Consider the following 17,819-nt stretch of genomic DNA (forward strand, 5'->3'; position numbering starts at 1 on the left):
TATTACTAGTAACAAGAGAGGACGCGCTCTCCTCAGACCCTAACCTTTCGAAACTAGCAACACCACTTCATAAAGAAACACCTACATCACCACTACCTTACTTACCTTGGTGATTAAAAAACAAACTTGAAATTAAAACAGAACTTTAACTGGAATATCTGAAGAATTTGTGAAATCTAAAACGTCTTGACGTCAGTTAACCTGAGAACCTTTTTTTTTACATTTTATTTTGTATTATTTATCAAGCTTTTTTTTTTTTTATAGAGTTTCACTTTTTGTGAAATATCGTGGAAATGTAAACTTCCTGTTACAGGATGCAGCATACAAGCTAACATTTTTCTTCAGTGACCAAAAACTTAATTATAAAGGTAAAGAAAGGCCAATTGGTAAGTGAAAATATCACAGGGCACATTACACAATGTAGAGCCATATTATGAAAAACATTTTCATTCAGGTGGAGTTTTTTGTGTGCGTGTTTTTTTATTTTTATTTTATTTCAACACATAATTGAAGAATTTAACCAGGAAAAAGGAGGAAAATAAATCAACTAGTCCAAAACTAATCAATAACTGAATGTAATCAAATAATGGGGGTATTAAAGCACTTACACATGAAAATAATCAGGAAAGTGTTAAAGTACCTCATGATGTTGATATACTACAGCACTGATGTTACATTTTCATATAGCCCAGCCCCACTCATCACTTTTCAAAGCACCAAGTAAAAATATGAGAGAAAAAAAATAGAAAAAAAACAAGAACCTTATGTCTAAACACAACAAATCATGTGTCTCTCACATGCAACTGTTTTTAAATTCCACCAGTTTTTTTTTTTTCTTTTTCTTTTTTTAACTGAAAATGTGAAGAGTATAAAGATACAACACTTATTTCCTTTTTGATGCTAAATGCAAACTGTCGCTGAGTGTTTAAACCTTTCTTCCGAAGGTGCCTCAGAGCTAGGACGGTCATCTGTAGATTGGGTCTCACATTGTTAAGTGATCGCTGATAGGTGGTTTCTCAACCCACTGTCCGTAGCCCTTCATGGCCAAGTACGACTTCAGAACGCTCTTTGCCTCCTGGTACGGTTTCGCCATCATCTACATTTCCAATACAAATACAGACCGCTAAGATTACCGAAAGTTCCGAGTTACCTTTTAATCCAACCTTGCTCAGTCTAGAGCCGTGAATTAATATGAGACTTTTTAATAAGTGTTAGGTTTTGATCATCAGAATATTAATAAACCTCCCACAACTTGTGTCTTATTTAGGGCTAGGACTGATTATTACTCAGCAAAAGAATAAAATAAAAAGATTAAATTGTTAATTGCAATTGTTGTGCAATTGAAAATGTAATACTGTTGTCAGGCATGTCTACAGTATAATGCACTTGGGGGGAGGGGGGGGACAAAACTATTCTAAGTGGGGTTTGTTTTTTTTTGTTTGTTTACCTTGGCTTCCCTGTAGGAAACAGCAGCTAGCAAATCCTCTCTATGTGCCTCTTTCGCTACAAAGTTGAAACGACTCAACATGGCACCTTTACACAGACGACTAGCAAGAGCAGGACCACTTTTAAAGGGAGACCTAAAAACCATTCAAACAAACATACAAAAGAAAGATAAGTCTGACACACTAACAGTGCCTCAACAACAGAAAAATCTACACAACAAAAATTCTAAATCACACACAAAAAACGGAATCAGCTTGAGCTGACATATACCAAGATATAATATGTTGACCGATTTAGCTGATAGAACTGTCAAATATCCCCAACTGATACTGAAGAATACAAATATTACTAAATATGAAGGGATGAGGAAATAGATCAGACTGGGAAATTGGATTTGCTGAACCTACCAGCTATGGTGGCCTTTGGACAACTAGCAGTTAAAAAGTCTAATATCATGTATTTGAGCACACAGCTATTAGCCCAGGAGGCTTCAGATGTACAGAGTAAAGTGTCAAGTTTTTAATCCGAAGAACACCATCCCAACTGTGAAGAATGGAGAAGGTAGCATCATGTTGCGGGGGTGTTTTGCTAGAAAATGTACTGGCTCACTTTAGAAAATAGAAGGCAGGACAGCAGGACAATAGCTGCGTTTACATGGACAACAATAATCCTCTTAATCCGATTAAGACCATACTCTACTTAAGAAACTACCATGTAAACAGCAATTTTTACTTACCTTAATCTAATTAAGGTCATAATCGAAGTAAGCAATAATCTAATTAAGACAGGTGGAGTACTCCTGTTTTAGTCGCATTATGGACGTGTAGTAGTGACATGTAAACACCTTAATCACATTATGAACGTCGTGTGGGAGTTTTCACCGCATTTTGCGACAGGACACGATCACACACGGCACTTTTACGTTTTACGGCGAACAAGAGAGTTCGGCTGTGTCCCAAATCGCATACTTCCTACTATAGGCCTGTAGAGGGGAAAAATACATGTATCTCGGCTACTATATAGACAGTAACTACACGATTTGGGACACACCCACCGCTTCAAGCAGTTGTCTATTAGCACGTATAGCATGACAAATAATTAACTGCACTTAAAGCGTTCGTAAAAAAAATAAATAAAAACACCCAAAACTGTATACGGTACCATAACGAAGACGAACTGTATGTTGATACGTGAAATTCTGGAGGGACGTCGGACGGCGTGGCGCGGTGACGTAATGACGCGGGCTGTTAATCTAATTGTGTTCTAAAACATGTAAAATGGGAACATGACAGGAGTATTCTAAAAGCGACTCATGTAAACACCTTAATCACATTATTATCTTACTCAGATTAAGGTCAATAATTAGATTACTGCTGTCCATGTAAACGTAGTCAATGATCCTAAGCACAGTGGTCCTGTACACTACTACAGAAAAAATACTGGAAGATGGTTATGAGTCAACTGTAGGTGCTAGTTGCAGAATTTCAGCATTTAGTGTTTTGCTTTTATTTTTATTTTTATATATATAATTATTAATTACATGTTAAAAGTTATTAGCTGTAACTATGCTCATTATAAAATGTAAATAAAATTAAACAAACTACATGTACTTGTGCTCTGTAGGGAACAGCAGCAGAAATACCTGAATTCTTGTATAGCAAAGTTTCCTTTCTTAATTTAAATCTCAAGGAGGCCCACAGACGTGACCGAGTTATACCAGTTCTGTCAGGAGGAATGGGCAAAAATCCTGGCAAAGTATTGTGAGAAGCTTATGGAAGGCTGCCTCAAACATTTGACTCAAGTTAAGCAATTAAACAAGGAAATGCCACCAAATATTTTTAAAAAATCTAAATTAAAGTAAATTAAAGCTGAAATAAATGTTCTAATAAATTTTTTTTAAAACACATCTGATGTGAACAAAGTAGATTCCGTAACTGACCTAACACCTCAAATAAAGAGTAACACTAAATGTGTAGAGTTGTGAAAAAGTGAGTTTGAAGGTCTTTAGCCTAGATGTATGTAAATGTTTGCCCTTAACTGTAAAGGTTGGGTAAAGATCTGACCCTGTAATAAAAAAATTTATAGAAAGATAATCAGACAAACTCACTCCTCCACAGATCTTCCTGCCACGCTATCTACAATCTCGATGGAAACATCTCCTTGGCTCCAGTTGAGGCTGAGAGTTCTTTGGGTGCTGTGGGCGTCTATGGGGATCACAGAGGGCACCAGGCTAATATGTGGCCGATACAAACAGTAATACATGGGCAACTTGGAGGTGATGCCATCTACTCTCTGATTTACTGCAACCTCCATACCACGTGCATCACTGCAGCCTTCATTACCTAAAGCCAAAAACACATTGTGTGTCAAGAGAAACAGCAAAGCACAAGTTACTAACAAAGTTTAAAGTACACACACCATACAAGCTGCATGAACAAAAGCAACACCAGGACCTGAATGTACACTGATTTTACAATTCATTGGGTAAATTAATATTATGCATTCAATTAATGGAAGCAAACACATCCCCATACTGTTTCTAATAACAGTGGCAAAATATTTTTGTTTATTGGTCACTGAAAGCTGCAAGAGATAAAGATGGTTCTTCTGTTTCAGATGGCGCATTTACCTATGAGTATGCTATTGACATAGATGGGCTCGATGAAGTGGCTCAGTAGTGCGCCCTGGAAACCCAAAGTCTGCCATTGTGTGATTTTGTCAGTAGCCGACATACTGATGATACGAGAACCGCTCTGGTCAAGTGTAGAAGAGAACACAGAAAAGACCTTCCCATCTACAGTCACATGTAGACCAATCTGATTATTTACTTCCCATGCTGAGATGGACAGAGGGCTTAGACGACTAGAGAGAGAGTGGAGAAAGAAAGAATAACATCTAACATGAATACAACCAAAATTCCAAAAGTTGGAACAGTACGGAAAATGCAAAAAAACTAACAAAAAGAGTCATTTGAAAATTCAATTCACCCTGTACTATATTGAAAACACTTTAACACATTACTTGATGTTTTGCTTTGTGAATTAAATTTATTTTTGAAAATATGCACTCATTTAAAATCTGATGACTGCAACACACTCCAAAAAAGTTGGGACAGTCGACATGTGTTACAAGTGTAACATGACCTTTTCTTTTAATAACACTTGTTAAGCATTTGGGCGCTGAGTGAACACACCGGATGGTTAAGTTTAGCAGGTGGAATTTTCCCCCATTCATCCATTATGCATTTCTTCAGCTGCGCAACTGTATGGGCCTTCGTTGCCTTATTTTGTGCTTCATAACGCGCCACATTCTCAATCGGAGACAGGCCAGGACTGCAGGCAGGTCATACTAGCACCTGCACTCTCTGCTTACACAAGCATGCACTTGTAATCCGGGCAGAATGTGGTTTGGCATTGTGCTGCTCTGGATGGCAGCATGTGTTACTCCTTTGTGTGTACATATCTTTCTGCATTAATGATGCCCTCACAGATGTGCAAGTTACCCATGCCATGGGCACTGACACGCCACCATACCATGACAGATGCTGGCTTTTGGACCCGACGCTGATAACAGATTGGATGGTCCCTTTCTTCTTTGGACCGGAGAACATGACTGCTGTTTTGTCCAAAAACTATTTGAAATGTTGACTGGTTGGACCACAAAACATGCTTCCACTGTGCTACTGTCCATCTCAGATGAGCCCAGAGAAGCCGGCGGCACTTTTGGACAGTGTTGATGCATGGCTTCTGCTTTGCATAGTAAAGTCTTAATTTGCATCTGTGGATGCAGCGGCGAATGGTGTTGATTGACAAAGGTTTACCAAAGTATTCCCGATCCCATGTCAGGATATCCATTACAGACTCATGACGGTTTTTAAGACAGTGACGTCTGAGGGATTGGCCATCCCAGAAGTGGTTTTTGGCCTTTACGCACCGAGATTTGATGGAATTCCTTGAATCTTCTAATTATACTGCACACTGTAGAAGGTGAGATGCCCAAAATCCTACTGATTTGTCTTTGGGGAATGTTGTTCTCAAAGTGTTGGATTATTCGCTGATGCATCTGTTGGCAAATTGGCGAGCCTCGACCCATCATTGCTCTTGAAGGACTAGGAATTTTTTGGAGGCTCTTTATATACTATGTTTATACCATCGTTTCACATCAACTTCTTATTTCAACTTGTCACATCGTTATTAGTCCTAAATTGCCCCTGTCCCAACATTTTTTGGAACGTCTAAATACAACTCAAAATTCATGCTTTTTTTTATGTTTAAATACATTTACAAATCACTCCTCTTTGTTTTTGTTAGCATTTTCCATACTGTCCCAACTTTTTCGGGATTGGGGGTTGTATAATAATTTAAGACATCATTCAGGCAAGACCATATTACTAAAAAGTACTCATTACAGACATTTTAGTGACCCATCATTGTTGACGTTGTGGTAAATTTAGAAGTTGACCAAAAAACATGGATACATACAAATGAACACACTACAATATGGCCTACACAGTATAAATGTATGCCTATAGCTTATTACGGTATACAGTAAAACCTGAACCCATGACTTAATGGCTTTTTTTCCCCGTAGGGCATGCTTTTACTGTGCCTGACACATGGCTAGTTAGCTGAACTGCAGTAATTTTTTGGCAGGTGCCTCTTATGAAGCTAAGTGTGCCAATACTGAGCATGATCTGTAAGACAATATTAATATATAAACAAAGATACAAACTTGTATTAAAAGAAACTTAAGAGATCCCATAGAGAGGCAATATTTATGTGTCTGCCAAACAAATCACAAACAGCATTCTATTTGTCATCATATACACTCACTGAGCACTTTATTAAGAACACCTGTACACCTACTTATTCATGCAATTATCTAAATCAGCCAATCGTGTGGCAGCAGTGCAAAGCATAAAATCATGCAGATACAGGCCTGAAGCTTCAAGTAATGTTCAACCATCAGAATGGGGGAAAAATGTGATCACAGTGGCATGATTGTTGGTGCCAGACGGGCTGGTTTGAGTATTTCTAGAACTGCTGATCTCCTGGGATTTTAACACACAACAGTCTCTAGAGTTTACTCACAATTGTGCAATAAAGAAAAACATCAAGTGAGTGGCAGTTCTGTGGACGGAAATGCCTCGTTAATGAGAGAGGTCAACAGAGAATGGCCAGACTGGTTTGCGCTGATGGAAAGACTGCAGTAATTCAGATAACCACTCTGTACAATTGTAAAAGCATCCCAGAATGCACATGTCGACTCTTGAGGATGGGCTAACAGCAGACTACGTTGGGTTTGACTTCTGTCAGCTATGAACAGAAGGCTGAGGCTGCAGTGGGTACAGGCTCACCAAAATTGGGCAGCTGAAGACTGGAAAAACGTAGCCTGAATTGATAACTCTGGATTTCTGCTGAGGCAAACAGATGGTGGGGGCAGAATTTGGTGCCAACAGCACGAATCCATGGACCCAACCTGGCTTGTGTCAAAGTCCAGACTGGTGGAGGTGGTGTAATGGTGTGCAGAATGATTTCTTGGCACACTTTGTGCCTGTTAATACCAAGAAATCATTGCTTGAATGCTAAAGCCAATTTGAGTATTGTTGCTCACCATGTGCATCTTTTCATGGTCACAATTTACCATCTTCTAATGGCTACTTCCAGCATGATAATGCACCATGTCACAGAGCAAAAGTCACCTCAAACTGGTTTTATGAACATGACAATGAGCTCAGTGGCCTTCCCAGTCACCGGATCTGAATCGAATAAAACACATTTGGGATGTGGTAGAACTGGAGATTCACAGGTTGAAAGAGCACCTGAAAAATCTGAAGGAATTTCTTGATGCAATCGTGTCAACATGGACCAGAATCTCAAAGGAATGTGTCCAACATCTTGTGGAATCTTTGCCTCGAAGAACTGAGGCTATTTTGAGAGCAAAGGGAGACCGTACCCAGTATTAGTGTAGTGTTCCTAATAAAGTGCTCGGTGAGTGTAGTTCTCTATGTAGGCTCTATAACAGCATTATGTGATACTTTATACAGTGAGCACATTTCTCCAGAAGTGGCGATTCCGTCGACGCCATGAACCGTGAAACATGAGTGTATTTTTTTTTTCTACGTGTGGGCAGTGTGTCACTCCTTACAGGTGAGAGGGTATCTGGGCAGCTCCTTTGGGCAGCTGATTGAGGTACAAGTGAAGGGTTAGGTGGCTCTTCAGACTTAAGAGTTTGGTGTTCTCATCCAACTCAAAAACTGACTTCTCCTGCAGAGAGCGATTCCTACTGTAGAACAGTAACAGGTGCCTGTACAGATACCTACAATATATTCATGATAAATTCAAAATGACCGTCAACTCGTTAACACATGATCAACATTTGACATTATTCTGTTCTCCACAACAAAACATGCAAAAGCTTCAGTACACTACTACACATCAAAGTTGGTAATCATACCAGCTCCCAGAGTGCCTCATGCTTACACACTTCAACAGACACTTTGCACTATACTGGCATTAGTAGTGGGCACTATGGTCAAACACTGGTATCTGCATGTATCACAGTATAAGGTAATGTTACTTCAACTTCACAAGGACCATATTTATTGCCAATTTTTTTTTTTGGATTATTTGTTTTTTTGCTGAACAAATAAAACCAAACTAGACTTTGTTTAAATCCAATTTTTCATTCAAGTATTAAAAGACAAATTAAGTTTAACATTGAATAAATGTTAAGCTTCATTAATAGAGGATAGAAAAAGAAATAGCAGAATTTATTTTTATAAGCATCACATTTTGTTTGTTATATTGTTTGTTATATTTTAAATCTAAAAATGAATCCCACAGACCCCCTCAGTACAGATTTATTTCATGAACATTACCCAACTCAAAAACTACACTCATTATTCAAATGTGCAGAATGATATTTTGGCTCTTTGTTGGAGCCAAAGCTATTTTTTTTCTGACAAAACACATTTGGTTCAAGTTGACATTATTTATAAGCTCTTATTTTGGAGTTGTTGATCTTTGAATTACACCCAGAAAATTCAAGTGACCAGCCAAAACAGCTAATAACGCTAAGAACTCAACTATAAATATTATATTATACATATAATTTATGTAAATATAAACCTTGATAATAATGGGATGTGCTTTCCACCACTTTAACAACAACAACAAAAAAATCGTAGACCCCCTGGAGGTCCCCAGACGCCACAGTGAAAACCACTGATATAAATAATAGACAAACTGACCATAATATAGAATCTGTAGTTTTGTAACCAAATTACATCGCAAAATACATCTCAAATGTCTCACTGAAAGATCAGAGACAACCGGTCACATATACTGTATATCATGCCAAAAAGGCATGCGCTACAAGCAATAAAGATAACCGACCTCATGAGTGATCTCCGTGCAGTCACAACAGCATGAGAATCATGAACGACGCGTCCATTAGGTGCCAGACTCTCATTTGTGTTATAGTTGCCTGTACCAAGAGCAACCACTTCACACCCAGTTGCTGTAGAGAGACATAGAGTTCTGAACAAAATGATAACCAGTATATTAAAATAAACTAAGGACATTAACCTGTAATCAAGGATTCATTAAAAAATATATTAAATTATACTGCAGGACATATTAAAGATGTATATGTGCTTGTTTTAGAAAAAGACCTTTTATCTTTGGGCAGCCCAGAATATACCAGCATTTATTTAAGCTTGTGGAACAGAAAGGTGGCATACAGTAACCAAAAATCTTTACTTATTATCAGAAACATTATAATATTGTCTTATAGCTTTGTCTTAGCTACTGCTTGACTATTTAATTCTTATACCACAGCACTGCAGAATGCTAAATTCTGATAGGTCAGAAGGTGTTGATTAATTTTCCTTATAGCGCAGCATGGTTGAGTTCTTGAATCCGATTGGTCAGGAGGTGCACATTATTTTTTATAAGAGCAAGATAGTAGTTCAGAATGTAATGTACATGATACATTTACGTTAATCCACACGTTCTAATACATTAACGTTTCTATAGTAACAGCTCACACACAGGGACTTAATCCATGTAATCTAAACCTATTAGAAGATTTGTAAAGGCCACATTGCTTTGTAAAGTCTTCCAGCACGGGAACATCTTCAGGACAGGTGAGTTTATGCTCTTCAGGTTCTTAGTGATATGACAAGCTGCATTTTTAGAGAGAGCGAGTGAGAGAGAGAGAGAGAGCACGATTCGTGGGTAAGGAAATGACGTGGCTATAACGTAAGTGATAACAGGAACTAACTTGTCTCTCAGACATTCCACAACATTGAATCTAACTATAAACTGGTAAAAAGCGTGACGTGTCATTTATCAATAAAGTAAACACTGTAATCGTTGGCAAATGGCTGTGGTACTAGTCGATTAACGCACTCAAGATGCTATTATTTCTGGCGCATCATCTTATTCACAGAGACTTGAGGCAAACGATCACATAATTTAAGCCTAAAAATAAGTCTCTCAATACCCATGTTTAAGATAAGGTAGAAGTAAATTAAGTAAAACCTATAAATGGATATTGTTAAAGTGTTTTGATTGTAATTATCTAGAATGACTGCAGTCACTTTTATAGTCAAGACCATCACAAACCATGAGGGAGAATCTAGGCCACTGCAAGCTGAGCTGTGGTCACATGCACATGCTGAATTCGCTGGAAAACTTTTCAGTTGAAAGAGCCGCACAGGCCAAAATTACATTCAGTAAATTAAAAAAAAAAACAAGAGACAGGAATCTTGTTCATTTCTGAAAGTCTACAAAAAGTAAAGTAGGTGCTTTGGAACTGATCAAACTTTAGCCAAAATAAAGGTATGGTATCGAGGAAGCCTTTTCTACTAATACTCAACTCTGCTCTACTCAACAGATTTCATCTCTGCTGTCCAATGTAAATACATCGACTTGTACTTGTGTGTGATCATGGCTGTGAGAAAAAAACCAAAAAAAAACCCCACCACCACAATAATACAGCTTCAACGTTAATATATAATTTTCTTGTCTATTTCAGGAATCCATTTGGTCAGGTCCGATACTATTCTTAGACTATTGGGCTGTTTCTTATTAGTCCTGTATGTTAGTGTGTAAAACTTAATATAACTCGTGTGTTTTTAAATGACTTGGCAGAGCTTTGATCCTTTTGACTCAGACAGAAACTGAAGTCCGTTATAAAGGTAACGCCAGGTAGTAAAGCACACAAATGGGGGAAGATGTTTTGTTCAGTACTGAATACTGAACATAAGGACAAAGCTAAGAATTATTTGGTAAGAAATAACTGTTCTAATCAGTTCCAGACTAGTATCGCCTTTGAGAGAAATATCCTGCTCACTTTATACAAGATTATTAGCATTATTGAAAGAGGAAGTGTGCTGGCCTAGTTTGTGTAATGAATAGCGAGGTTTAAAACAGAATAGCTGAGAATGTCCGACTAATTAATCTACAGCAGCTAGATTGGGATGATCCTAAACAATTGGTTTTATTTATTTTTCCTCCAAATGAATAACTTGTTTCTAGCTTATGGCTTTTGATTCATTCAGCTACGTGCCTCAAGATGTCTGGGTGGCTCTTTCGTACCATCAGCCATCAGACTCTACAGCACCTTGTTCCTCCCACTGACTCAGTGTCTCTCTATCGCTCACACACAAGTACACATTATATTTACACATACATACATATATATAAACCAAGGATACTGCACAAATAGAACCTTAGCATATGTATACAACACACACAGATCGGTTTCATTGTTTCTATTAATCTTTTTTTTTTTATATACTACTTCTGATATATAGGTATTTATGGAAATTCTTTGCTTTTCATGTTTGATGTTACTCCTCCTACTTGTGATGCTATGTCAACTTGAATTTCCCCTACAGGGGAATCAATAAAGATTTTATCTTATCTTATAGCACATGTGAAAAGAATGATGACATTTAACTATTCAAGAACGCAATTTTAATGTGGAAACTTACGAGACTGAATAACAAACGCAGCTACTGTTCCACCACAGCCCGAAAATTCAGGAGAACTGTCCATCAGCCTGGAGAACGTCTCCTTAACAGCACTGGGAACCTGGTCTTGAACAGGATTTTTCATTTCTGACTCAGACACACAAAATAAAAATCAGTCCTAAGATCATCCAGACAAATATCCTTAAGAGGTTTCTTGTTCTTGCTTGTGACGGTTTAAAACGAATAAATTATAATGTATTAAAAATACATTTACCAAACATGGCCCTTCCAGGACGGGCGTCTGAGGCCGGGGAGTTTTGCTCTTTCACTGGTAGAGGAGGAGGACCTGCTGATAACCAGATACATGCACAGCTCAACCATAATGGACTACCAAATACCACAAGTCAACAGAGAAATTTATTTTACTCCATATTTAGTGCAATTAGGAGAGCAATAGAAATCGGCAATATAAATTTCTGCTTACGACGAAACATGTTCCAAAATGAGGCATTAAATGGCATAACACCTCAGCAACTGTGTAATTTTTACATTTTTTTGGTTTATTGGAAAATACAGTACAAGTTCCAGTGACTTCAAAATTCTTCCAAAAAAATAATCAAAATTCTTGATTTGATTTAGGCATATTTTACCAGCTATCATTTCTTTAAAAAATTTACTCTATTTCTTTTTGGAACAACAAAAAGTATAACCTATTTTAAGATGTGCTACACCTGGAAGATGGACCTCCCCATCTATACTGATATTGCAGCATCGTTTAAAATGTCTGCATTGTGTTTATTGAGCGATGCAAACTCATCAGGGATGAAAAAGGTGACAAAGATGCAAGACCCCCCCCCATAATTTGTGAAACACAACCCACCAAATTAGCTAGTGATTTGACATCGATACCCGCTGCAGTTGATTTTATCCACATATGGTAATGTTATAATGATTAAGGTTATCTTTAGGAGATTCTTAGCTTAAGGTGAGCAGGCAGACCTCCAGAGATGGCGCTCCACAGTGAAGCATGCACTCTTCGAAGGAGCATTGGATGTGCGAAGCCAGGGGGATGGGACAACTCAGAAGTCATGATTCTCATTATTTCATTCACCGTGACCCTGTCCAAAGACTGTCCTCGCAGAGACCCCGCCCCACAACATTAAAAAAATAAAAATAAAAATAAAAACTCATCGGATCTAAACGAATCACAATAATGATCTATTCTGGATCCAAAATGGTGAATTTCACAGGAAGGTGACAAGTTTGCATCTCTGTATATTGTTCTACCAGGAGATGTCACACCCAAAGTAATAAAGGCACGTTCCACAAAACTAGAATATGTTTACCCAAAGCATCAGGCTGTACAGCATCATTCTCCAGATTAGACAGTAGCTCCTCCACGGCCAACTGAGCTGCTCTGACCCTGGCCTCTTTCTTACTGATACCCATGCCAGTTTTATACTGCACTCCGTCAATCACAGCACAGAATGCAAAGTAGAAACCAATCACTCCTCCTGGTAAGAAAAAATATAGGAAGGAATTAGTTTCACTGTGCTATTTTGCCAGGAAATCTTACATGGGAGAAAAGGAAAAAAAAAAAAAAAACACGGAAGGTGATGTCTCTATATTTTAACTTCCGCAATCCATTCAAAGATTTAGACGAATACATGGCAAAAACTGAACTACCTGTAGTTACTGTCTCCTTCATCTCTACCTGGAACTGTAGCACCTGCGAAAGCTGGTAGAGGAAAGACACAGGATGAGTCTTTCCTCTCCGGTACCTGTCGATCAGTTCTTTGGGGATCATTTCCGGTTTGGGGCCTGTTGAATACACAAGCCACATTAGAAAGAAGTCTGACATAAAATTTCAGAAATGACTATGAATAGTGATTTTTGACCGTGCTCTCAGGGAGAGAGGGGTGGCATAATCTGTCTCCTCTATCAATCATGTGATATCCTTCACCCTCCCTGGGTGGCAGCTGTCGTGTAATTGGGGAGAGCTGCCTGATGGCCATGACCAAATTAGGGCGAAATTTGTGGGGGAACATCCTCAGCATAGCAGTGCTACTGACCTGCTCATGTGTGTTGCACTGTTTGAATGAACCAGGCAGTGATGTTGGGTTTTAACACTTCAGTGGCACTGCTGTGTTGAGAAATAGTCCAAAAAGGGAAAGAAGATGTAGCTCAATCAATCTGTGTTGACGTTAGGTACAGTCTCCAATTGTAGACCTACAAGGTGGACTAGCACTGTGCTTAATAACTTTAACATTGTAGCAGCACCTGATTTCACCAAACCCCCAGCGCGCGCGCACACACACGATGACGCTGCCATGTCAATATCACTACTTCATTGAAAGCGGTCCATCGCTCTAAGAATACCGGCTCAGTGACCGTCCTGTGAATGGGGTAGAGGGGGGTGAAAAATAGTGCACACAACAGGCAAGCTACAGCGTGTGCAATTAACATTTATTATTTAGTAAATGCATTCATCCAAATCACATCAACTTACAAGTAACCGAACTAACAAATTTCACACATAAATCTATTATACACGTGTCTTTTATACAGTATACGCCTGTGCATTTCAACCAGCTGACCAGAAACAAGTGCATGACACTTTAGGAGGACAAGAGGGAGCCACAGCTAAGTACAAGCGCTGGGAGGAAACACTATACTCAGGTGTGGTATGAACTGTATTTTTGAAGCAGGAGCTGCTTCTGGTGACTCAGCTGTTTTTAGGCGGGGAGCTGCAGGTTTGGTCCAGCGAGCTGCTGTTGGCGTTGGTGTATTCAGAAGCAGGCTGCTGGACTAAAGAAGAGAAGCTGGCCGGCGCCGCCATGTTGCTATTAAGGATCTGTGCAAAAGTGGACCCTCTGGACACACAATACGCCCCTCCTCCTCGTCCCAACATCTTCCGGCTGCGGGAAAGTAAATCTGTAAGTATCGAGAAGATAGAAGCTCGGATGAAACAAGTTTACCAAGAAATACCTTTGACTGATTGATTGATTTAAATCTTTCTCATTTTCCTAGACATTTAAAGAGTGTCAACAAGAGCATCATGAAATATTATATTAAATATTATATTATTATATATTAGACATGAAATAGTATATTAATTATTATACTATTGTGAAGTATTATATTAAATATTATATTAGCATGAAATAATATATATATATTCTCTATTAAACATGACGTTATATTAACCATTATAGTATCATCAAATGTCATATTAAATATTGTATATTAAACATGAAATATTAACATTAAATATTATTAGATATTAAACATGGAATATTAACTTTAAATATTCTATTAAACATTATATTATATTATACTATATTAGATGTGAATATATATGTATTAGAAAAGCTGCGATGAACAGCAGAATATTAAAATATATATAATAACAATAATTTACATACTTTACCACAGTTGAAAGTGGATGACTTTAAAGACAAAAAAGAAGCTGAGTAAAGGTTTTGTTTTTTTCAGTGACAGCAACGTTCTGGCGTTTTCCAAACTGTTTTTCCTTCTACTATTGAACTAGGTCACGGTTTATCGCGCGTGCCGAATAGCAGCTTGTTTGCTAGCTCCTCCATGCTAGCTGCCACAAAACGGAAGCCCTCGATAACGTGGAATTCAAAACACTTACAAATATAACATTTCAAAACCTAAAACCAGCTCAAATAGAATTTACATACGAAATAACGTTTAACACGTAACGGCCACACAGCGCGTTACAGCTCGCATATGGTATATTTTATAATTAGCTAGCTAGCTTAACATACTTGCTAACGGCGTGCTAGTTTACATCAGCTACTACCAAGTTGAAATAATATTATAATTTTTTAAAAGCATATTAGTCTCCAAAACATTCATTTTATATAATTACCAAAAAACAAATACAATTACAGACAATGTTAATCTTGTCGCTTACACTGCTGGAACTGTTTTATCTTGACTTGTGAAATAAATGAACCCTGCTGCTCTCCTGCACTGAGCTTCGGATCATTCTGGCTCGATCACAAATCACTCCGAATCCCACTTAAGGACTCATTTCAAGCCCAGTGGTACGTTAGTGAGGTTGTACAGGGAATCTGCATCAATTTCACATTGTCTTAGAATGACTTGCACATATCACTTTAATTACATTTTATATGAAACCTCAGGCTCTTCGAGCCGCTCTGTATGAAGTAGTAGTGTGAAATTCTGGTTGCAAAGATTCCTTTCAATTGACAGATATTATTGCAATATATACGGTATAAAATGTATTGCTGTTGTTTTTATAATAATAATATTAATAATAATCATAATTTATGGGAACGCAGTGGCTTAGCACGTTCTTCTCGCACCTCCAGGGTTGGGGGTTCAATTCCCAACGCTGCCCTGTGTTTGTGTGGAGTCTGCATGTTCTCCGAGTGCTGTGGGCATGGGCGTAATCGCGCATTCTTTGAGGGGGGGTCGTGTCCCCCACAATGTTGAGGAAATAGCAATCTGTCCCCCCAATATACAGTACAAAATATTTTCTATATGTCCCCCTTCAATGAACCCTGTCAACGGATCTGTCTTTTCTTCATCTATTCTATTTATTTATGTCTATTCCTTTTTGATATATTTCCGTTTGTTAAGGAAAATCGGTGTGCCCCCCCCCCAATTGTACACTTGGTTGCGCCCATACTCAACGCAAGTTCATTGATATATTTTAGCAGCTCAGTGCGTAAGAAATGGAGACAGCAGTCAAGCGTAGAAAAGTGCAGCAGGGCATACGAGCTTTTTTCAGACAGTAAGTAACTAGATACCTAAATAGTAGGTGATCTTAGCTTAGTATAGAAGGCATCATACCATGGCTTGGTTTGTTCTTAAGAACGTCAATTAACTATTGTTATATGCAAACCCACGAAGTAGGCTAGGCCAACGTCAGTTCCGGTTTTTGACCATTAACGTTATAATCATTTGCATATCCTCCCGCCGAGTTCATTGTGAACCCTCACGTTGTGACAGACTGTTATATATGCGAGTGATAGTTATATAGCATTTCGTTCCTTTACACTACATTTGGACTAAGGACAACTAAGTGGACCCCCCCAATGTCCATACCATGGTTACGCCACTGGCTGTGGGGGTTTCCTCCGGGTACTTTGTTTCCTTCCCCAGTCCAAAGACATGCATGCTAGGCTGATTGGCATGGCCAAAGTGTCCGTAGTGAATGAATGGGTGTGTGAATGTGTATGTGATGGCATCCTGAGATGGATTGGCATCCTGTCCAGGGTGTACCCTGCCTTGTGCCCCAAGCTCCCTGGGATAGGCTCCAGGTTCCCCATGACCTACTAGGATAAGCGGTATAGAAAATGGATGGATGGATAATAATATTTATTATTATTATTATGATTATTACACACACACCCCCAAGAGTTGGAAAACACTTAAATAATTGTAATTTTGTTACCAAGCTTATTTTGGAATATTTGTACTTTCTCAAGTATTGACATTTAATACTTGTACTTTTAGTTATGTAGATTTACACCTCAAAAAACTTACATTTTACTCCTTACACTTTCTTTTTGACCTTCAAAAAACACGGCATAAGATTTTTCCCACCTATTTTTCTTGCCCAGTTGTTATGCCAGTCAGTGGTGTGTGTGTTTTTTTTTTAACGATATCCAGTCAAAATCACATCAATGTCAAATAAACGTCATCCGACCTCTGCAACAGATCCAGTATGCAGTTCGCCCACATCACCCCCTTTGCTGTGTTCCATTCACTTGTATCCTGTAGTTGCTTGCATCAGATTTAAAACACTGATGCTTGCCTACAAAGCCAAAAACAGACCAGTGCCCACCTACCTTAAATCACTTATCACAGCCCGTTCTGCACCACGCTCCCTCCAAGCCTCTAGCACTGCTCGACTGGACCCACCATCTCCCAAGGTACAAGGAAGACATGCAACAAGGCTCTTCTAAACTTCTTCTGGTTGTCTTGAAATGAAGACTAAATACCTACCTCTTCACCACAGCTCTTAAATTAACACTTTGTTATTTATTTAAAAAATCTTTGTCTTGTGTCTTTTCATATTGTACTAACCTCAATGATACTCATGATATTCTTAGTCCCTGAACTAGTGAGTTAGCCTGAGGATGTATTTTTGTTACAGACTTCTGTAAGTTGCTCTGGATAAGGGTGTCTGTTAAATGGAATTCATGTAAATGGAATTCATTTTTTGATGATTAATTAATGAGAGACACAGATGATCTTCTCAATTCACTCTAGGGTCATGCGGTCTGAACCTGTGCCGTTTCTCCTCTTCTAATTTAATTGAGTATGATTTTGACACAAGACCCATACTTTTGCTTACAGTTAAAAAAAAAAGGTACAGTTCATCATATCATAC

General features: G+C 38.3%; 1 protein-coding gene across 1 annotated transcript; it reads right to left on the minus strand.

Moving 5' to 3' along the window:
• Positions 1–259: 259 nt before the first annotated feature.
• adad1 (adenosine deaminase domain containing 1 (testis-specific)) lies at positions 260–13,443 on the minus strand. The gene is made up of 11 exons (XM_053642004.1): positions 13,392–13,443; positions 13,115–13,249; positions 12,775–12,942; positions 11,703–11,774; positions 11,450–11,575; positions 8,844–8,967; positions 7,594–7,764; positions 4,076–4,308; positions 3,554–3,788; positions 1,448–1,580; positions 260–1,096 (listed from the first exon to the last, which is right to left on the minus strand). The coding sequence occupies exons 1-11, from the start codon at positions 13,441–13,443 to the stop codon at positions 983–985; spliced, it is 1,563 nt and encodes a 520-aa protein (XP_053497979.1). The 3' UTR covers positions 260–982.
• Positions 13,444–17,819: the final 4,376 nt, after the last annotated feature.

This window comes from Ictalurus furcatus, chromosome 14 (genome assembly GCF_023375685.1).
Source record: "Ictalurus furcatus strain D&B chromosome 14, Billie_1.0, whole genome shotgun sequence".
Taxonomy (NCBI): domain Eukaryota; kingdom Metazoa; phylum Chordata; class Actinopteri; order Siluriformes; family Ictaluridae; genus Ictalurus; species Ictalurus furcatus.